The following is a 22,566-nucleotide window of genomic DNA, read 5'->3' on the forward strand; positions in this document are numbered from 1 at the left end:
TGGCATATGTGACAAGCTTCTGGAAAGGGTTTAAGTTATAGTTTTTTAGTGTTCAAGTTTTTAGTGAAGAGACTTTTCATTTTTTATATATATCTGTCAAGAATTTGTGGATGGAGATGAATTTGTGATGCATGTATTAGCTTGTTTTGATTTGGATATTATTAGGTTCCTGAATCAAACTTTTGCACATGAATTGGACTCTTATAATTCAAATAAATTTATTATTATATAGTGAGCTTTCTTCCACTATATAGTGAGCTTTCAAACTTTTGCACATGAAAAGCTCACTATATAATTTTCTGGAGGGTCGCCGGAATTCTACTCCTCAATTGACATATCAGGCGTTGCCACTGACAGTTGACATCTCAGCTAGCTGAAGACATTCCAGGTTAGTGGACTAAGATAGTTATATAGTTTTCTGAAATTTTTTAATATTATAAACTGCTTTTCAGTAGAGTTGCAGTGGACTAAGATAGTTATATAGTTTTCTGGTATGAGCTTTCATTAGTAGTTTGGTGTATAAATAATTGAATTGCAAGTATAAGCTTCCATTAGTAGCTTACATTACTACATTAGTATACAAGATTATACCATTATCATCTGAAAATTTACTTTTCTGAATCTGGTAGCTCATTAGAGTTGCAGTTGGCAACAAGCTACTGGTAATTTGCTACCTTTGTTGCCCTGTTTTATAACATTATATAAACATATCCCTTCTGGACAGAGTTGTAGAGGTAGGGCTCCGTAATTCTATTAGAGATTCTTATGGAAGTGTAATATCTGGAATATTTATTGTTTGCTGGCACTTTGGCCAAGTGCTCTGCACCACCAGGTGCTTGGATACTGAAACACCGTAGTGACAAGTCTTCTGCCCTACCATAGTGACAAGTCTTCTGCCCTGAATACCATCAGGGACCGTAGAGCGAATTGTTAGGTAGTATTTTCTTTAATAGCTTGTGCTCTTGTGTGCTCTTGTGCTCCTAACCTATTGTAAGATATTCTTTTTTCTCATTGAATAAATGCAGAGTCCTTTGTGGAAATAGTGCATGATTTGAGATGAGCCTGGTGATAATTGAGTGCCTAGTATTTTGTGGGCATGACCACATGAAGGCATGAAGCACATACATTCAATTCCATTGGGCGATAACATCTAGAGGCTGATCCAATCTTCTGGTTGCTGGGTTAAATTGTTTGAACCATTGTAGATGTAACCTTATTCATCTGTATCTTGGGTTCTATTATCTATTATATCGATTTCATCTATATGGAGCACATCTGTATGGAGCATTTATGTTGGTGCTCATATCTTGGGTTCTATTATCTATCATATTGACTTCATCTGTATGGAGCGCTTTTGTATGAATTATATTGGACTCCTCGTGCCTTAATTTGTAATTTATGATGTTATAATATGGTGCTTGTATGTATGATGTAATATAAATTGGGCATATGTTTCTTAGGCCTTGTTTTGTTGTAAATTTTTTTACAAAATGGACACTGTAGCACTTTTGTTTGTATTTGACAAATATTGCTCAATCATAGACTAATTAGACTCAAAAAAGATTCGTCTCGCAAATTATAGACAAACTGTGCAATTAGTTATTTTTTAATCTATATTTAATGCTCCATGTATGTGCCGCAAGATTTGATGTGATGGAGAATCTGAAAAATTTTGTAAAATTTGTGAGGAACTAAACAAGGCCTTATATGAACTAGTAGGTTGGCATTTAGATTTTGTCATTCATGTTCTGGTTCTCCAAGTATGTTTCTTATATGCATATGCATAGGAAGTATATTGATTGGTGATATATGGTTTTTGCTATATTTGGATGTACTAGTTAGATAACGTCACTGGTTAGTGCATGGGTGAATGACTCAGAATGCAGACCATCTCATGTCCAATGGACAAGCAGCAGAAAATTTCCACCGCCGGCACTTCCAAACAGCGGAAGGGAAATTTCTCATGCGGGGGCAACTTCACGGTTGGTGGGAGGGGGAATGGAATGTCCAAGAAATTTCCCGTGGAGGGTTTTGCTCCCTGGGTTAATTACCCCAAGGTTGCCAAAGTAGCCCTAAGAGTTTTCCTCTGTTCTTGCTGTTCCTGGGAAGCAACGTGAGGCGAGAGAGCAGCAGGTCGTTCCTGGCAAGGACGGCGTGGTCTCATAGTCTCCTACTGTCGTAGATGAGATATGATGAATGCTTGCCACAGCAGATCGTTGCCAATTTTTAATAGATATATAGGCTCATTAAATATTACTGCGCACAGACACTGGTATAAAAAACTATGCCTTGGAGGTATAAAGTCTAAAATTAAATTTCTTTTGGTTGGAAATTAGTATAGAAATTCACCATTGGGACTGCCTTAACAATTAGCTATGGGCGACTAACAATTAGCTATCCAAAAAATGACTAGGCTAAATTTTAGTTAGGCCTGGTTCAGTTGGCAAAAACTTTAGGTTTTTGGCACTGTTGCACTTTCGTTTTTATTTGACAAATACTATCTAATTTTAGAGTAACTAGGCTTAAAAGATTCGTCTCACGATTTACATATAAACTGCACAATTAGTTTTTGTGTTTCATATATATTTAATACACCATGTATATGTCGCAAGATTCGATGTGATAGAGAATCTTAAAAATTTTTGGAAACGCCTTAGCTAGCTACTAGTCAGCTTATCACCAGTCCTAGTCCATTTAAACAGGGCCTCACTACCTGATAAAAAGAATTGGTCTTGGTTATTGTGCGAAGATATTAGGATAGAGAGCTAAGAGCAACTCCAAGAGAAAAGCTATCTATGTTATATATTCTATATTTGGCTATTTTGTTAGAAAAAGAGAGTCCAACAGCTATTGTATTTTGTTTGCTAAAATAGCAAGTCATCTATCTCGGAGTTCTCTCATGGTAAATATAACTTGCATGTCCCGGTAGCCATATGATTTGTCATATAGAAAGACTGTTGGAGTTTTTTGTTTTTTTACATGATTTTCTATTTTAGAGGTCGGCTAAATCTTGAATTTAGCCATCCATTTTTATCGACTCTCTTGCAGTTGCTCTAAGAGCATCTCCAAGAGACTTTGTATATTCTTCCTAAATGCTAGGAATAGCAATTTTGGTAAAAAACTACCCTCCAACAGCTTCTCTAAATGGTCATTCAAATATAACCATTGTCTATTCTGGGTTTTTCGCTAGCCAAATAAAGAAAACGAGAATGACTCTCTAGAGTGCGCATGAGATTTAGCAAAATGTTGGAAAGTAAAAAAATATAGAAGACAATTTTTATGCAAATGGCTCTCCAAATGATGATTTAGAGAGCGAAATTTAGAAAGGCTCATTGAGATGCTCTAATTTGGACTAAAATTTATTTTCTCATCGGGCCATTCTGACGAAGGAGCAAAATCTTTCCAAATTGGCATGCCACCTAGCTATTGAGCTGTAGTACCACCACCTGATGTTCGTTGTTGGGGGACGGGAGAATTTCAAACGGGAAAGCAACGAGAGCACGCGAAGCACGCAAGGACTGCCCATCAATCCGTGGAGTTCTGCAACGGATAGCCGCTGTTCGGCTGCGCGTGCAACACAACTGCCTGTTCCTCCGCTTCCTCTCCGCCTCCCATCGCCGCATCAGATATCCGCACAAAGCAAACCATGGCGATCTCCACCTGGAGCGCGCGCCTTCTCCTCACCCCTGCTTCCTCCCGCGCCACGCTATGGCCCCCTCGCCCTCCTGCCGCAAACCCCCTCTCGTCGTCCTTCCCTCGCAAGCGTCTCCACCTCGCGCGCCCGCCGCGCGCCTACATCTCCGCGCCGGCGCCGGGCCCCGAGGCCGCCTACGCGGCGCCCACCCTCGACGCCGCCGCGGCGGCAGCCGATGTCGCCGCCGCGATCTCATCCTCCGACGCCATCACCTGGGCCGGCGTCTGGGCGCTGCTCTCGCGCCACAGAGCCCGCATCGCGGTCTGCCTCGCCGCGCTCGTCGCCTGCACCGCCTGCACCCTCTCCATGCCGCTCTTCTCAGGTGAGGTACTGGGGGCGTTGGTTGCGGCCCTCTCTCGGGTGCGCTGCTGCGCTGATGCTGCTTGTTTGGTTTTCTGAAATGTGCTGGCCGCGCCTTGTGTTTGTGTTGCAGGGAGGTTCTTCGAGACCCTGATTGGGAGGGGGAATGAGCCGTTGTGGAGGCTCTTGTCCAAGATTGCGGCGCTGTACACGCTGGAGCCCATCTTCACCATCATATTCGTGATCAATATGACCATCATCTGGGAGCAGGTTATGGCAAGGCTGCGGAGCCAGATATTTCGAAGGATTCTGATCCAGAAGGTACTTTCAGCCGACATCTCCTGTTTTACGAATGGATTTTTTTTATTCTGACAACATTGGATGTGCTTGTATGAATGATGAATTGACATTTGCTGATTACTTGCATGGCTTTGTTACCTTGACTGCAGAGCTGTTTTAGGTTCTCCAACAATTCTGCCAAGTGTAGCTCAAACAAAGTTATCATCAATTAACTTTTTAATACACCTCCAGAGATAGAATTAGTCTTTGCTCCACGATGAAATGATTCACATTGTTTTGCCTCCTAGGTTGCAGAAGCACTTAATACAGTTCCGCTAGGTAAATATACTAAGTACCTGAATGATACTAGCATCAAGTTATGTAAATATTCAACACTCTAGGCTTTGTAATGCATCGATGATGAAATCTTTAAAACAGGTTGTGCTTTGACGTTCCCTGTCTCTGTACTAGTAATCTGTTAATGCATATCTGCATTTTCTCATTACATTTTCAAGTTGGCTCTCAGCAAAAGGGTGCATTTACTTCTTGTTGTTAATAGGTTCCTTGCTTGGAACTCCCTCTAAACTTTCTTATTTCTGCCTTTTGCAGATGTTATTTTTCGATCGTCACAAGGTAATATATTTTCTAGCAATTACAGCGCCATCTTCATATTTAATCATGATAGTTATCAAGAAGGAAGAAAAACTCATTAACAAAATACACATCCCCCACTTTTGACTTAAAATGTATGTACTTTTTGAAATATCGTCGATAGTACTGTAGATTGGAAATAAAGTAAATGGCTCTTGTTTCCATTGTTACTGGTATCATGTGATACGTCTTCCATAATGGCATACGTACCATTAACATTGGTCTGATCTGTATGATTATGAAGAATTTTACATGATTTGTTCAAGATTAGATGAAAAACCACCTTTCAGTAAAACAAAATGGTAGATGGTTTTAATCATCATTGCAGTTTATGAAATTGTCACATTTCCTTGTATTGACCAGTTCTAGTACCGTATCACTGATTTAGCTTACTTTGTCTACAATGCAATGAATAAGATGTATTTTTTAATAAAAAACATGTTTTTTTTAAAATAATTTGTAAATACAAAATTTGTTGATTAGTATGCCAAAATTCCATGTGTTCTAACAAACAAAGTAGTATATGGCAATAAACTATTCAAATTTGTGTGAAGTTATTATGACAAGAACAAAGCCACTTGGTTGCAAACAAGTTGGGCTAGGCTAGAGTTGCCCCAACATGGGCTACCAACAAAAAAGGAAAAGAAAGAGAAAAATAAAATAAATATATTTAAGGCATCAATAATAGTGATATTATTAGGGGATCTAAATCCTGCTGATAGTTAGGGCACGTGAATAGCTGCTTTCTATGCACTCCTATCCAAGGGCAATTCTCTAAGTATGATTTTGTTTTTGTCTATGTCTGTCTCAAGCATGAATTCTTAGCTGTATGTATCATCCATGAAAACTTATGAAAATGGTGCCTTCTAGATTCGATAAATTGGAAGAAATTGTCTCTTCATATCTTGAGATAAATATCTTACGGTTTGATGGCAGGTTGGTGAGTTGACTGGTTTGTTGACATCTGATTTGGGTTCCTTGAAGAGTATTGTAAGTGATAACATATCCAGAGATCGTGGACTGAGGGCACTCTCTGAGGCAAGAAACTTTACACTATGAGAATGTAAGGTTGATACTGCTAAATGCTAAGAGTTTGATTAGTACAATCACAACATTTCAGAGGTTTACTAGTATGATATTCAAATGTTAACTTCAACCATATTCGACGTTCTGTTCTCTTGGTCATAATACTGAATTAACTTAGTGGTTCATTTACTTACACCTTATTTCAGGTGAGGTCTGCTAAAACATTTTTTATCCTACTTTTACTTTTCAGATCATTGGTACACTTTGTATACTTTTCACACTATCAACTGAGCTTGCTCCAGTTCTTGGGCTCCTTATGGTCTCCGTCTCCGTGCTAGTTGGTAATATTCTGAAAACTGACTGCCATCAGCATGTCTCACTTACTGTTGGGACAATGATATATGTGATGAATGCAAAATACGTAGCTATTTTAGGATATAATGATAGAAATTAGATATATAATGATGGAGTTAGATCAGATCATCAAAACCTATACTTCTGTAATTTGTTGTATATACTATGGACTTAAAATGCAATATTTTCTGTGCTAGATTTCTGATTTTGCTTGAGAATGTATTGGATATGTTGAGGAACACCAGTGGAAAGCCCATTAGGGCTCGGAATTGAGATAATACAGACAGTAGTGCTATTTGAGTTGTCTAACATATCTCCACAAATCATATTCATTTGTGAATTTTAGTTGTGTAAATGTTCATAATCCAATCACTCTGTATAAAAAGTAACTCCCCTTTTCTGCTGACGTTTTTTTTGGTTTTGTTTTAATTATCAGTTTTTTTTTTTGTACAAATTGATCTACTTGCTTCTTGTCTCATGCATGCTAAATTTACAAATATTTAATATCATTTTCTAGGATAGCATAGGATTTGTTTTTCAAATTTAGCAAAATGTTATATCATTTTGTAGAAGAGCATAGGACTTATTTTGAAGTTTCCCTGTTCAATCCAACTGAATATACCTTTTAAGTTATTGTATATTTTGGTGACTGAGATTACTACATTCTTCTAAAGGAATATTTTGCTGAAGTGTAGTGCTATTGATAGTTTTAGTTGCATATCCTTTAACATGCCAGTTTTTGTTTTTTTTAATCAGCTATTTTCAAGAGGTCAACTGTTCCCACCTTTAAATCTTATGGAATCTTGCAAGCCCGCATATCAGACTGTGCATCAGAGACATTTTCAGCTATTCGTACTGTGAGTGCCATTGTTTCGTCTGAAACATGCACATTTAAACATTAATTCAATTTCAAGGTTAATTCTTTTGTGTTACTGATGAAATGGTTTATCTACTCTCATCTTATACTCATGTTAAGTGTTAACTGCTGTGGTTTATGTTATCCTTGATTCAAAAATTCACTTGCAGGTTCGGTCATTTGGTGGTGAAAAACGACAAATTTCTTTGTTTGACAATTTGGTAAGGCATGAGATGCTTAGTATTATTTTCTTATATTTGGCATTCATTGTTGTTTTAAGAAAATTCTTGTGACTAAGGACGATGCAGGTTGAATGAAACAGAGTTGGGCTTAGGTACTTAGCCATGCAATGAGCAAATTAAAACAGACCTAATTCCCTTGTGATTTCAATATTTTACACTTTCTGTAGTGTGCTTCCATGGACTTTTGGGCCTAGAAGGCTGGAGCACAGTAGCCCATGCCCTGCTCTCCCACACACATATTAAAGTACATACTGCCTATCTGTGTTCACAAAGAAAACCAAAACTTGAATTTTGCTTCTTGACTTTCAGGAAATTCCACATTCCCTGTACTATAGTTTCGGGTCATCTACCCTTATATATACTTCAAGTACCACTAATCTCTAGCTATTTCAGAAGAGGTTTCCCTACGTGGAGTCATAGAATCAAGTACCAGACTGATCAGAGTTGTCTTAACTCCCAAACATTTCAGAGTCTCCATGAGTAACTTAGCATGTTTGGCCATGTGGCACCTCTGTAAAGATGAAATCTTGACCATGCCATGCATGCCTTTGGAACTATCCCTAGGCAATTAAGTGCTCTAGTACAAGAAGTTCAGGGAATTAGGTTGACCTTTGTTGAAAGCATAGAGTCAAATGTACTTATTCCCTTAGAAACAGCATGTAGGTTTGAGCATTTTGTTTAATAAATTAGTTAAGAAAAGGAACCAAATGTTATCCCATATATTTGATGCACCCATTTGGTTTGTAAGAGGCAGTACACTGGTACTACAGTCATACTTTTTTTTTTTGCGAAGTACTACAGTCATACTTCATCTACTCACCAGTTCAGTTTTTGGTTTTACAGGCAAGTGCTTACCAAATTAGTGGCACGAAACTTGGAGTGCTGAAATCTGCTAATGAATCATTAACTCGAGTAGTCGTCTATGTATCCCTAATGGCGCTTTACATTCTTGGTGGCAGAAAAGTCAATGCGGTAAGCCACAGAATCGCTTGCATATATGTATTACTCTTTTTTTACATTAATTTATCTTTGATAAATGTGGTCCACTTGTTGCCTCTGTTAGAGCATCCCCAACCGTTTTGCATAGTTCGTTTGGCAAACAAGGGAGTTTGCCAAGTCCCAAATAAATATGACAAAGATGAAAAGAGGCAATCTCCAATGGTTTGGCATTAATCATTTGGCAAAAAAGAAAATCTGGTGGCGGAAGGAGGGAGTAGTCGCGTGACCACGCGCAGAGGTCGGATTTCGCGCGAGGGACGCAATGCTAAGCGCGGAGGGGCTTGGCATATATGCAAGTCCTTTCCCTCTATTTGCCAAGTTAACAAAATTGCAAAGCCCAATTGCCAAACCATTGGATATGTATTTTTTAGACATTTTTGCAAATACATGTATGCAAAGTCTATTTGCCAAACGATTGGGGATGCTCTTAACATATAAGCTGGTGGTGCAAAACGTTAAAACAAGTTGACAAGCACAGAAACCCTTTAGAAAGAGGTTCAACTCCTTGGTCATTCTAGTTTCCTGGGAAATTTGGAACTGCAACAATTGTCTTCAATGGAGCCAACTCGAATGTGGCTTCAGTGGTGAGGCAGTGTCAGTTCAAGGCTCTTTCTGCTGTGCCACTGGAGCTAGGGGCTGTCTTTGTGGTCATTTTTTGTGTTAGTGTGACACTGACACGAATGACAGCGTTGGCAATGGAGGTAGAATGCACACACATACTCATCATCTAACAACACACATACTCTTACTGCCTACTGTTGCTGACCGTTGCTTCTCAAACAAAAGAGCAAGGTCCTGGCCTTCCTATATGACAGCAGCAATCACCACTAGTACTAATGAAAATGATGAACATAGGGATTACTTGTCTATCAGGAAGGTTTTCTTCAGGGGCGTTGTTTTGTATTTTATTAAGCCTTCTTTTTTTTTATTGAAAATGATACGCAGCTCCTCCTGCGTGTTCAAGAAAGAAAAACAAATAAGGAGTAAGCTGTGCACAGATACTAGTTTATCTTGATGCGCCCAGTTCCAGTCCCCGAAAATCTCTGACTATGTAGTTAGTTTGCCATTTCACATTTTTCAAACCATGTCTGATTTCTCCCAATGCTCAATGCTATGTGTCTAGTGAACTCCAAAATGGAGCTCAGCTGTTTGGATGTTTGTGCTATGTGTCTAGTGAATTCCTAGTGTTTTAGGTAACATTTGGCATATATGGTGATAAACATATTATCGTGCTAGACTCTGAAAATTCTTGAATCTTTGTTATAGATTACCATTAGTTTATATCTTTGTTTTCTATGAGAACATCAATTTGCAACAATTGCATCATTGAAATGCTGATCTACTGTAGCAAATTCATTCGCTTGAGCGTGATTGCAGCTTGTAGTGGAATGTACCTCTAGAAACAAAAAAACTATATGTTTAAAGTGATTTGTTTGTCTTTTTGTATGGAGCACAATTTGTACCTGTTACGTACCTAAGGGATCTGAGAGCATAAACCCTCCAGAGGGATGATGATAAAGTATATATAGGTCTAGAGAGCCTCATGGGCTGGACCATATGGGCCTACAGGCCTATAATATAAGAGTCTTCACAGTTAACACCCCCCTTCAAACTCAAGGTGGAAGCGGAGGATTGGAAGCATTGAGTTTGATCAAGTGAAGCCGATGCTGCTCTCGAGTTTGTGCTTTAGTGAAAAAGTCTGCCAATTGCAACTCAGAAGGCACATACTGGAGAGAAATAGTTTTCTGTTGACAATGAGACCGAGTAAAGAAAGCATCCACACCAATATGCTTTGTAAGTTCATGCTTCACAGGATCATTGGCAATTTGTATGGCTCCGGTATTATCACAAAGAAGAGGTGTGGCAACATCACAGGAAACACCAAAATCAGCCAACAACCATCGAAGCCAGACAATCTCTGCTGTAGTAGTAGCAAGGGCTCGAAGTTCAGCCTCGGTACTAGAGCGAGATACAGCTGCTTGTTTCTTGGACTTCCATGCAATAGGAGAAGAACCAAGAAGAATGCAGTATCCTGTGATGGAGCGTCGATCATTGGGGTCACTCGCCCAAGTAGAGTCTGAATAAGCATGAAGCTGAAGTGGACTGTCATGTGCATAGAGTAAACTCTGAGATGATGTCCCCCGTAAATACCGCAGGACACGAAGAAGATGTCCAAAATAAACAGAAGTTGGGGCACAAACAAACTGACTCAAAATATGAACTGCATGAGCAATGTCAGGCCTGGTGACAGTGAGATAAACAAGACTGCCCACTATATGTCGATATCGAGAGGGATCCTGAAGAGGTACCCCATCAGTGAGACGAAGCTGCAAGTGAAGATCCATAGGTGTAGCAGCAGTCCTGTCATCAATGATGCCTGAACGAGCAATAAGGTCCTGAATGTACTTAGACTGAGAAAGTTGATATCCCTTGGTGGATCGCTTGACCTCAATGCCTAAGAAATAACTGAGAGGACCCAAATCCGACATCTGAAATTCAGCACTAAGCTGCTGCTTCACATAAGAGATGTGATCCTCATTGTCACCTGTAATCAGCATATCATCAACATATAGAAGTAGCAAAGTCCGACCACGTGGTGACAAATGAACAAATAAGGCCGGATCATGATCACTAGGTGAGAAACCAGCAGCCCGTATGACAGATACAAAACGCTCATGCCAGGCACGAGAGGCCTGTTTTAGGCCATATAAAGCACGACGAAGATGGCAAACATATCCTGGAGGAGCAACCACACCTGGAGGTGGTTGCATATAAACTTCGTCAGTCAAGTCACCATGAAGAAAAGCATTCTTGACATCCATTTGAGAGATGGACCAGGAAGACGCAGCCGCCACAGCAAGTAGTGTACGAATTGTTGTCATGTGAGCAACTGGTGCAAATGTCTCATCATAATCAAGACCTTGAGTCTGCTGAAAACCTCTGGCAACAAGACGAGCTTTGTATCGTTCTATGGAGCCATCTGACTTGGTCTTAATTTTGAATACCCACTTAGATGTAATAGGTACCATGTGTGATGGCAATGGAACAAGATCCCAAGTGCCCTGTCGATCAAGAGCAGCAAGTTCCTCAGACATAGCTAGCTGCCATTCGGGAATACAAGCAGCTTCTTGATAAGTGGATGGCTCATCAACAATAGCATTGACATGAGGAAAACCATACTTGTCTGCAGGATGAATAGAGCTGCGATCTCGAAGATTATATCGTGGACCAACCTGTAACTCATCAGAAACAATAGATGACTCATCAATAGTATTATTATTAGAATCGTCAACAATGGGCTCATCAGGACTGGCCGAGGTGGTAGAACTAGAAGGAAGGTGGGTGAGGGTTTTGGGACGACGGCTGAAGACACGTGTGATAGGTGGTTTAGAAAAGGAATGAGGTGGTGGAGGTGAAGTTGGTGCAGAAGGTGAAGGTGGATCAGAAGGTAAGGGTGGCGTGATGAAAATAGGAACAGAAGGTATGGAGACGTCATTGCTAGATGGAGGAGGAAGACACAAAAAGGAGGTGGACTCTGTGGGGGAATATGAGGGCTTTGTGGATGGGTTATAAAAGAAAGGACGGTCCTCAACAAAGGTAACGTCACGAGAGATGCGTATGCGATGGGAAGAAGGGTCATAGCATCGATAACCCTTATGCTCAGGACTATACCCCACGAAAACACACTCGACAGACTGTGCAGTCAATTTTGTGCGCTCACGAGAGGCAAGCAAGACATAGCATGTGCATCCAAACACACGAAGATGGTCATAGCTTGGAGAAGTACCATAAAGGACTTCACCAGGGCATCGGTCAGACAACTTGGATGATGGTTGCCTATTGATGAGATAGACAGCAGTGGAAACAGCTTCACCCCAAAAATGGGAAGGGACAAAAGATGAAACCAAAAGGGTCTGAGCTGTCTCTATGAGATGGCGATGTTTTCATTCAGCGACGCCATTCTGAGCATGAGCACCTGGACAAGAAAGTTGTGCAAGGGTACCCTCAGATGACAAAAATTGTCGAAAATCAGCAGACAAATATTCACCCCCAAGTCTGAGCGAAGAACTTTAATAGGAGTAGAAAACTGTGTATGAACCATGCGAACAAAAGACTGATAAATGGAACACAACTGTGAACGATGTTTCATGAAATAAATCCATGTATAGCGAGAATAATCATCAATAAAAATGACATAATATTTGTGGCCACCCTTTGTAGCAAAGGGTGCAGGACCCCATACATCCGAATGAATAAGATCAAAAGATCTAGCAGAATGAGAAGCACTAGAAGAATACGGAAGCTGTATTTGTTTGCCAAGTTTACAACCCTTGCAATGAAAGCTAGACTCAATGGATGTATGACCTAAACAACCTTTATTTATCATGGAGGACAAACGAGACCCACAAAGATGACCAAGACGATGATGCCACTTGGCGAAGGAAGCGGAGGACGATGCAGCGGATGAGGCATGAGCTGTAGATGCAACAGACGAAGGAAGACGTAGGGTGTCGAGAACGTAAAGGCTGGAAGCACCTTTACGGCGATGGCCAGTCCCAATCACTTTCCCGCTGCGACGGTCCTGAATAAAACAAGATGAGTCATCAAATCCAACGAAGCAATTCTGGTCGGTAACTTGACCAACCGACAGAAGGTTCATAGACAGCTGAGGTACAAAGGAAACATTTGGTACAGAAAAATAATTATTGCAAAGTGAACCCTGATGAGTAATATGACAAGAAGTACCATCAGCTGTCTGAATAGAAGTGCCATCAGTCACCGGCTTGCAGGCAACCAGCTGGGACTGATCAGATGTCACATGAAAGGAGGCTCCAGAATCAAGCACCCAGGACGAGGGAGTACCAACAGTCGAGGAAGCAGCAACAGAAACAGTACCACTAGTTGAACCTCTAGGAGTGGAAGAAGTACCATGACCACGAGCAGCACGACGAGCGCGAAAGTCAGCTAGCTTCTCTGGATGCTTAGCAAAACAATTATCTGAACTATGATTAGTCCTTCCACAATGCTTACAGGGTTTTTTTAATGCACTAGTCCTCTGATGAGAAGCTGCCAACACACTGTGAGGATTAGGCACAGTAGACAGAGCCTGAAGACGTGTCTCTTCAGCAAGCAATTCAGATAATGCCTTTGCCATAGTCAGAGTAGAGGAAGTATGAAGTAATCTGGTACGAATAGAATCAAACTCTGCCTTCACTCCCATGACAAATCTATAGGTAAGGAATTGCTCAATAAAGGAGAGTGCTGTACAGTTCTGACCTGCTGTACACTGAGGCACCATGGAAATCAAAGAACCCATCAAACGATCAAAGGCGGAATAATACTCATCAATGGACATATCTCTCTGTTCAAGAACATGAAGCTGCTGCATAAGAGTATGCTGAAGAGCACCACTGTCCTGGACATAGCGTTCCTTCAGATAAGACCGCATAGGTTTGGCTTGCTTAAACTTGCGCAGATTCATAATCATGGTTTGTTTAACACTATTAACCATAGCAGCCATGACTTTCCCATCATTGATTTCCCAAGTTTTGACAGCAGCAGCATTACTAGTATCGGATTTAAGAGTTGGTGGATCATTAGTCAAATGAAAATAAAGACCATGACCCCTCAATGCAGTTTCAACAGTAAAAGCCCACTCTAAATAGTTTTGACCATCCAGTGTGATGTTGATGACAATAGCAGAATGATGAGACTGAGACATGATGGAATCTGAACAATAGCAGTTCAAGGCAAAGAAGTGACAGGATAGATATCACCGCAATCCGCAGGGGAGTTCCACAGAGACGGGAGGTCTGTCCGCGTGAAGACTGCGCGTGATCCGCGCGCCCGCAGCCGGAGGGCGTCCACACGGCTGCGTGAAGGAGTCCGCGCAGTCCGCCGCGTGAAGGAGGTCGCGCAGTCCACGCGCGCGTGAAGAAGGCGGATCCACGCGGATGTCAGGAGCGTCCGCACAGCCGCGTGAGTCCGCGCGCGCCCGCTGCCGAAGTGCGTAGGCAGGTCCGCGCGAAGCCGACGGCGTCCTCACGGCCACGTGATCCGCGCGTCGCGTCTGCGTGAAGAAGACCGCGCAACGGGTCGGGTCGGCGTCCGCACGTGAAGATGCGACTCGCACGGAGAAGACGGCGGACGTCCGCGCGTGATCGTGATTCGATCCGCGCGTGACTCGCGCGGAGACGAAGACGGCGGACGGCGTACGAAGGCGCGACGCACAAAACAGAGGAGGTGGGAGGCGCGACGACGGGCCGCAACAGGATCCCAAGGAAAAAGGAAAAAAAAAAGGATCGTGGGTGAATTAGATGAGTCTAATCCTAACCCTAATCCATGGCTTTGGTACCATGTTACGTACCTAAGGGTTCTGAGAGCATAAACCCTCCAGAGGGATGATGATAAAGTATATATATGTCTAGAGAGCCTCATGGGCTGGACCATATGGGCCTACAGGCCTATAATATAAGAGTCTTCACAGTTAACAGTACCTACGTTAGGACTGTGCATGGAGAAACTTTATTGTAATAGTTATATAGTCATTTAGTACCCTATTTGTGTTTTGAAATTTCATTTGATTCTTTGAAGCTTGGATTTGACTGATCATGGAATAAAAAAGAATATTATGGTTTACCATTTCAGGGCAAATTATCTGTTGGAACCATGGTATCTTTTATTGGTTACACCTTCACATTAACCTTTGCTGTAAGTAGAAATTTTCGAGAACCTTTTGTAGTTTCATGTTATTTTTTTGCATATTTAATTATGCTGATCATACATTCTAGGTTCAAGGAGCTGTTAATACCCTTAGTGATCTGCGTGCCACATTGGCTTCCGTAGAGAGAATAAATTCTGTTCTTTCAGCGAAGGACATTGATGATTCACTTGCGTATGGTTTAGCCAAAGAACTTGATGGCAAAGAGCTTGATGATTCCAATGGAGTTTATGAAAATGGCTCTGTTAAGAAACATTTCATGTCAGAGCTGAAATCATCCAGTAGCTGTAGTAATCTAGCCTGGTCTGGTGACATTCATCTGAAAGGTCTGTTTGTATTTATATCTAGGGCGCCCTTATATCTAAGCTTATACTGTATTTCACCTTTTGTCTGCCTTATATATTAGTATTATATAGCATATTGTTCCTTAGCTTATGTGTCATGATTGAATATCCTAGTAACTGAAAACTGTGTCATTAGCTCATCTTTTTTTAAATTTATTTTCACCTTTATTTTTTGTCTAAAAAACATACTTAAGATGAAATATGTTTACAGATCAAATTTGTGAGTAGTCAGGGTAACTTAAAATTGTTAATAGTCAGGGTAACTGATACGGCGTTGCCGCTGAGGGGTGTGCAGGGGAGATTGGAGAAGAAGGTGAGACTGTGAATTGGAACGAAGAGGATAGCGAGGCAATGGCGCGGTGGGGAATTCGTCGGCGGCAGCTGCAGAATCGCGCGCAGCCACCATCGAAGATGAACCCCACCCGCTAGGGAGGTTCTATTCTTCTTCGATAAATCCTGATTACATTCCTAAGTGCTACCTTTATAGTCCAGGTGCACTTCCAAACCAAATGGCTAATAAGATCCTAAAAATCCTCCCCTTTATTCCCTTTCTAAAACTGACCGGCAACTCAGCCACTGCTGTTAGCCTTGGTCTGTCTAGCCCGGCGCCTATAGTGGCGACCCACAAATGAGTATAACATTTCCCTCCTCCCCAACAAACAGCTCGTCCGCGAGCTGGAACAATGGGTAACGCTCTTTGAAGTCAGCAATGGGTTCCCAAGTAGCATCAGCAGCTGAACGACCATCCCACTGAACCAAGAGCTCCCAGCTGCCACGGTTGAGACGAGCCCGGACCACCTGTGCAGGCGTTGGAACCACCCGGCCACGGAGGATGTCTGGTAATGGCGCTAGAGCAGCAGGCGGTGGTCCGTCATATTTCTTGAGCAAGGCGACATGGAACACATCATGTATGCGCGCCTTAGGGGGAAGCTGCAATCTGTAAGCCACAGCCCCAATCCACTCAACGACCTGACAAGGGCCAAAATACCGTGGACCAAGCTTTGAAGAGGTGGCAGCTGTAATGCCAACAGCAGTCCGTTGGTGGAGACGAAGCAGCACCCAATCACCAGCAGAGAACTCCACATGCCGGCGTTTCTTGTTCTGATGTTCCCGCATTGTATCTTGGGCAAAAATGAGGCGGTCTTTAATTTCTGCCAAGAAGACATCACGGTCCTGGAGCTGTTGATCCACAGCAGCAACACGGGCGGCACCAGGAGTATATGACATCAAAGTTGGAGGTGCCCAGCCATAGACCACCTCAAAAGGCGTGGCCCGAAGAGCAGATTGGTACGAGGTGTTGAAGCAAAACTCTGCCTAAGGAAGCCACTGCAGCCAGGAGCGAGGACGGTCACCAGCAAGGCACCGCAGGTACATCACGATGATGCGGTTAGTGACCTCGGACTGGCCGTCTGTCTGTGGGTGGAAAGCCGAACTACGCAGGAGCTTTACACCAGCAAGCTTGAACAGTTCCTCCCAAAAGCGGCTGGTGAAGACCGTGTCACGATCGCTCACAATCGAACACGGAAAGCCATGAAGCCGGACGATGTTCTCGAAGAAAGCTCGAGCCACAGACTGTGCGGAGTAAGGATGACTCAAGGCGATGAAATGAGCCATCTTGGAGAAGCGGTCAACGATGGTCAGGATGACCGACTTGCCACCGACCCGAGGGAACCCTTCCACAAAGTCCATGGCGATGTCGCTCCAAACTTGAGATGGCACCGGCAGGGGCTGGAGAAGACCAGCTGGGTGGAGATGTTCGGTATTATTGCGCTGACACAGCGCAGCCACGAACGAAGGAGCGGACCAGCTGATGAAGCCGGCTGTTGTAGAAGGAAGACCGCAGCCGGTGGAGGGTTTTTTGGACACCCTCATGACCAGCCTCATGAGCATCACGGAGGAGTTGTGGCCACAAACTGGAGCCCTCCGGAATGAAGACACGGCTGTTGTAGAGCAGTAAGCCGTCAACCAATGTCCAACCAGTCGGCGCGGTACCAGCAGCAAGCTGTTGAAAAATGTTCTGGGCCGCTGGGTCATCCTGTAACTCTGCACGTAGCGCTTCATAGTCAGTGAAGAGAGGCCCAAAGATGGACAGGACCGCCGCCTCCGCGTCCCGGCGGGAGAGCGCGTCTGCGACAGTGTTGAGCTTCCCAGCACGGTACTCAACGGTGAGGTCATAGCCGAACAGCTTAGACACCCATGTGTGCTGAGGGATGGTTGTCAAGCGCTGGTCGAGGAGGAACTTGAGGCTCCAGTGATCGGTCCGGATGGTGAACGCCCGCCCTCAGAGATAAGGCCGCCAATGACGGACAAACTTGACCAGCCCAATGAGTTCGCGCTCATAAGCTGGCAACTTGGCATGGTGAGGGGCAACCGGCCGGCTGAAGAAGGCAATGGGGCCGTCGCCTTGATGCAGCACAGCGCCGGACGCATCGCAGTCCACGAACCGCTTGGTGAAGTCCGGAAGCTGAAGTAGTGGTGCAGTGATCAACACAGACTTGAGAGCGAGGAAGGCTGCGCCAGCCTCCGTTGTCCAGGTGAAGCTCTCCCGCTTGAGAAGAGCAGTCAACGGTGCTGCCACACCACCGTACCCGGCGATAAACTTCCTGTAGTAGCCGGTGAGGCCGAGGAAGCCGCGCAGTGCCCGAACCGAACGTGGTCGTGGCCACGCCTCCACCGCAGCGACCTTGTCAGCATCCATGGCAACCCCCTCGGCTGTGATAACGTGACCGAGGTAGGCCACAGATGGTTCGCCGAAGGAACACTTGGAGATCTTGGCGAAGAGGCGATGGTCGCGCATCTGCTGCAGCACAGCCTTGACATGCTGTAAGTGCTCAGCCCATGTACGGCTATAGATTAGGATATCATAAAAAAAACTAAGACAAAGTGGCGGAGGAACTATTTCAGCACGTCATTCATGAGCGCCTGAAACGTCGATGGCGCGTTGGTGAGGCCGAAGGGCATGAAGAGGAACTCGAAATGCCAGCGGTGCGTCCGGAAAGCCGTCTTGGCAATGTCATCCGGGTGCATGCGCAAATGGTGGTACCCGCTGCGAAGGTCGATCTTGGTGAAGAAGCGGGCACCCTTGAGCTCATCCAAGAGCTCATCGACCACTGGAATTGGAAACTTGTCTTTAATGGTGACGTCGTTGAGCGCCCGTGATAGTCAACGCAGAAGCGCCAACTCTTGTCATGCTTGCGGACCAAGAGCACCGGGGAGGAAAATGGTGATGTCGACTCCCTGATGATCCCCTGGCCTAGCATGTCCTTCCATTGCCGCTCGATTTCATCCTTGAGGAGCTGCGGGTAGCGATATGGTCGGACCGCCACTGGCGGAGAGGCCGGCAGGAGGTGGATCCGGTGATCCTGACGGCGTGGTGGCGGTAGACCCCGGGGCTCCTCGAAGATGTCACTGTACGAGTGCAGCAACTCCTCCAGCACAGCGCAGGGGTCAGCGAGGGCACGAGCAGTGAATCCCCGGCTGTGTACGCCGGTCCAGTGATGGGAGCGGCCATTGTGCCAGAAGGACATCGCCAGAGCGCCAAAGTCCCAAACGATAGGGCCCAACGTCCGAAGCCACTGGACACCAAGCACCAGGTCGAAGCCGCCCAAGTCCAACGCGAAGCAGTCAATGGAGAAGGCCTAGCCACCGATGATGACCAGGGTAGCGAGGCAGACACCCGGGCAACGCACCCGGTCACCGTTAGCCACCATGATGTTGAGGCCAGCACGCGGGGTGATGGTGAGACCCAGGCGCTGCGCAAGCGCGGAGTGAATGAACGTGTGGGTGGAGCCGGTATCCACCAGTGCACGCAATTGTACACCACCTACTGTCACCTGCAGCAACAGAGTCAGCGGAGTTGAGTCCAGTGAGAGCATTGAGGGAGATCTCCAAGTCGGTGATGTCCCTAAGGGGGTCCTCCTCGTCATCCCCAAGGTCCATGAGAAAGACGCCACCTCTAGCCGCACACTTGTGCTCCTTGCTGAATGGCTCGGGGCAGAAGTAGCATTGGCCGTTCTGCCGTTTTTCCTGCATCTCGGCCGCCGTGAGACGGCGAAAGCGAGGTTGTGACCCTTCTGCCTTGCCATCCGGGGCAGGGCCACCCGTGCTGGTGGTAGCACTGGCACGGCAAACTGACGGCTTCGGCGCCGAGGAGCTGTTGACGGCGGAGGCCTTTGAATGTCGCTACTCATACGCCCGAGCAAGGCTCATGGCCTACTGTAGATTTGCAGGGTGCTGAAGCTCGACGTCGTGGGCGAGTAGCTGCCCCAGGCCGCCGGTGTAGAGGTCAATGACCGTCTGCATGGAGAGATGATCGCAGCGCGCCAGCAGGGCCTGGAAGCGACGGGAGTACTCCTCCACGGAGCCAGTGCGGACCAAGGCTTTGATCTCGCCCACCGAGTTAGAGCGGATGGGCGGCCCGAAACGAAGATTAACGAACTCGACGAACCAGGGCCAGGGTACCAAGCCGAAATCCCGCTCCATCTGATAATACCATTCTGTTGCTGTGCCATTTAGATAGAGGGATGCCATCCACACCTTCTCGTCCTCGGGAACACAGTGGCCACGGAAGTAGTTCTCCGATTTGTTGAGCCAGGTGAGTGGGTCAGACTCGCCATCGAAGGTGAGGAAGGGAATCTTGGGTGGCCGGTGGGGCTCGTGGTGGCGATCGAACGGGCGGCGTCCACTAGTGTCGAAGGAGCGGTCGAAATCACGACCTCCCCGACGGAAGTCACGTCCGATGTTGGGGAACTCGCGGCTGGCAAAGCTCTGCACGCCGCGGTCAGTGTAGTCACGCGGCCTGCGGTCATCGAAGCTGCCTCCATCGCGCGCGTCGTAGTCGTGCGGTTCGCGATCGTCGTAGCCACCCCCGCCGCGCGCGTCGTAACCACGCGGGCCGTGATCGCCGTAGCCGCGCGAGCCGCGCCCGTCGTAATCGCGTCCGCCGCGGCTGTAAAAGTCGCGGTCGAAGTCGCGCGAATCGAAGCCGCGCGCGAATCGATTGCGGTCCTGCAGCGCCTAGTAGCGGAATGTGGCTCACGCGCGGTCGCGCGCGGAATTGAACGCATCGCCCACGGCGTCGTCCTCGGGCCCGTCATCTTTGCCAGAGTCCTTGCCGGAGTTGGGCTTGCCTATCTCCACGCGCGCAAGGCGAGCATCATGGGAGTTGAGGCGATTGTTGATGCTGGTGAGCTGGCCTAAGATGCGATCGAGCTTTGCGTCCATGGCCGTAGGATTGGTCACGGTGCCGGACATGGATGTCGATGCACCGGAAGAGGTCTCCGATACCAAATTGATATGGCGTTGCCGCTGAGGGGTGTGCAGGGGAGATTGGAGAAGAAGGTGAATTGGAACGAAGAAATAGCGAGGCAATGGCGCGGTGGGGAATTTGTCGGCGGCAGCGGCAGAATCGCGCGCAGCCACCGTCGAAGATGAACCCCACCCGCTAGGGAGGTTCTATTCTTCTTCGATAAATCCTGATTACATTCCTAAGTGCTACCTTTATAGTCTAGGTGCACTTCCAAACCAAATGGCTAATAAGATCCTAAAAATCCTCCCCTTTATTCCCTTTCTAAAACTGACCGGTAACTCAGCCACTGCTGTTAGCCTTGGTCTGTCTAGCCTGGCGCCTATTGTGGCGACCCACAAATGAGTCTATAACAGTAACTTAAAATTTGTGAATAGTCCTGGTAACCTAACCTTGTGTCATTAGCTCATCTTTATTAAATTTGTTGAGAGCAACTCGATTTATTATTTGTTATGATTGTTTCTGTAATGTCAGTAGTACATGCAGCATGCAACCTCTAATAATGCACTAACATAATACTCTTGGATGACTTCAGTTCTACTTGCTCATGTAGTCATGTGTTTCTTGCAGAAGTCCATTTCTCTTATCCACTGAGATCGGATGTGGAGATTTTAAATGGCCTTGACCTTACAATTGAGTGTGGAAAAGTCACAGCACTTGTCGGGCCTAGTGGTGCTGGGAAAAGCACAGTGGTGCAACTTCTAGCACGGTATTATGAGGTACTGTATCCTATATATAGTGATACTGATATTTTTCTCATTGTAGCAACATTTTGAGTGTTCTCCATTTTTTCAGCCAACTCAAGGTTCCATCACTGTCGCAGGAGAAGACATCCGTGTATTTGACAAAAGAGAATGGTCTCGAGTAGTATCTCTAGTGAATCAGGTATATCATTGTAATTTCGACACCATGTATTTTGCTGCTACAACTATACATATTTTGAGGATATAAACTTCTTTTTTCACTTGCTGTTATAAGATTGGCATAGGGTTGAACATGTTAGTCCATATCCGTACGTAAAAGAATCTGAGTAACTAAAGCAATCAGACATTCAGCAGATTGACATAGGGCCTTCAAAGGTAGTTGCCACTCAAACTGGGATGATTATGGCCTGATGGGCCCTTTTTTAGCTGACCTGATTGCCACACATATATACAAGGCATTACGCCCCCCTCCCCCCTGTGGGTCCTAGAGCCCCTGTGAGTTCTTGCATTTTCTGTACACATTGCTACTGGCTTCTAGGTGGTTTATGGGGATCATCTGGTTCAGTTGCTCTTTGTTCAGTTTGGAGGTTCATAGAGTGAAGAGTCCCAATACTTTAACCGCAGTTCATGTTGAATAATTTGCTGCTGGACTTGCAAAGAAGTCTGCAACTGTAGACCAATCTTCAGTTAAGGCTGCAGCTTGGTGACTAGAAATGTGAAACTAAAGACCAGCTTTGAAAGGTTTGTTGGGTACCATAAAAAAGGATACCCAAATCAGAGAAATAAAAATCGCAAAAAGGAGATAAGGCAAATCACCCAAGATCACCAAGGCTCGGGCGCGGGTTCCATCTCGCCCGACCCCTTGGCCTCAGGCGCAAGCTCCGGCTCGCCCGACCCCTTGGCCTCGGGTGCAAGTTCCGCCTCGCCCGACCCCTCTTGGGCTCGGGCGCAAACACTGCCTCGCCCGAGCCCCCATCTCGGAGCCAGGCTTCCAGCGCACGATGGCCGTACTCTCGACATGACATACGCTGTGATCTCCATACTGCGGCAGGGCATGGCAGCAACTGTTCCAACCACCCCGGCCACTGTGT

General features: G+C 45.3%; 1 protein-coding gene and 1 long non-coding RNA gene across 4 annotated transcripts in view; both read left to right on the forward strand.

Moving 5' to 3' along the window:
- On the forward strand, positions 261-1,443 carry LOC110433108. 3 transcript variants are annotated; one of them, XR_002450507.1, is made up of 3 exons: positions 261-388; positions 725-934; positions 1,026-1,443. It is a non-coding gene; the product is annotated as an uncharacterized LOC110433108 (long non-coding RNA). The 3 variants fall into 3 exon arrangements; XR_002450509.1 differs by having other exon boundaries at positions 833-934; XR_002450508.1 differs by lacking the exon at positions 725-934 and having other exon boundaries at positions 262-388.
- LOC110432523 (ABC transporter B family member 28) overlaps positions 3,460-22,566 on the forward strand; it is a 29,295-nt gene continuing 10,188 nt past the window's right edge. The window contains exons 1-12 of the mRNA XM_021453130.1: positions 3,460-4,016; positions 4,128-4,315; positions 4,883-4,906; positions 5,861-5,962; positions 6,201-6,291; positions 7,061-7,161; positions 7,331-7,381; positions 8,246-8,374; positions 15,050-15,112; positions 15,193-15,448; positions 21,342-21,490; positions 21,567-21,656. Coding sequence (XP_021308805.1) covers positions 3,647-4,016; positions 4,128-4,315; positions 4,883-4,906; positions 5,861-5,962; positions 6,201-6,291; positions 7,061-7,161; positions 7,331-7,381; positions 8,246-8,374; positions 15,050-15,112; positions 15,193-15,448; positions 21,342-21,490; positions 21,567-21,656 — 1,614 coding nt within the window. The 5' untranslated portion in view covers positions 3,460-3,646. The remainder of the gene's footprint in view (positions 4,017-4,127; positions 4,316-4,882; positions 4,907-5,860; positions 5,963-6,200; positions 6,292-7,060; positions 7,162-7,330; positions 7,382-8,245; positions 8,375-15,049; positions 15,113-15,192; positions 15,449-21,341; positions 21,491-21,566; positions 21,657-22,566) is intronic.

This window comes from Sorghum bicolor, chromosome 2 (genome assembly GCF_000003195.3).
Source record: "Sorghum bicolor cultivar BTx623 chromosome 2, Sorghum_bicolor_NCBIv3, whole genome shotgun sequence".
In the NCBI taxonomy this organism is placed as follows: domain Eukaryota; kingdom Viridiplantae; phylum Streptophyta; class Magnoliopsida; order Poales; family Poaceae; genus Sorghum; species Sorghum bicolor.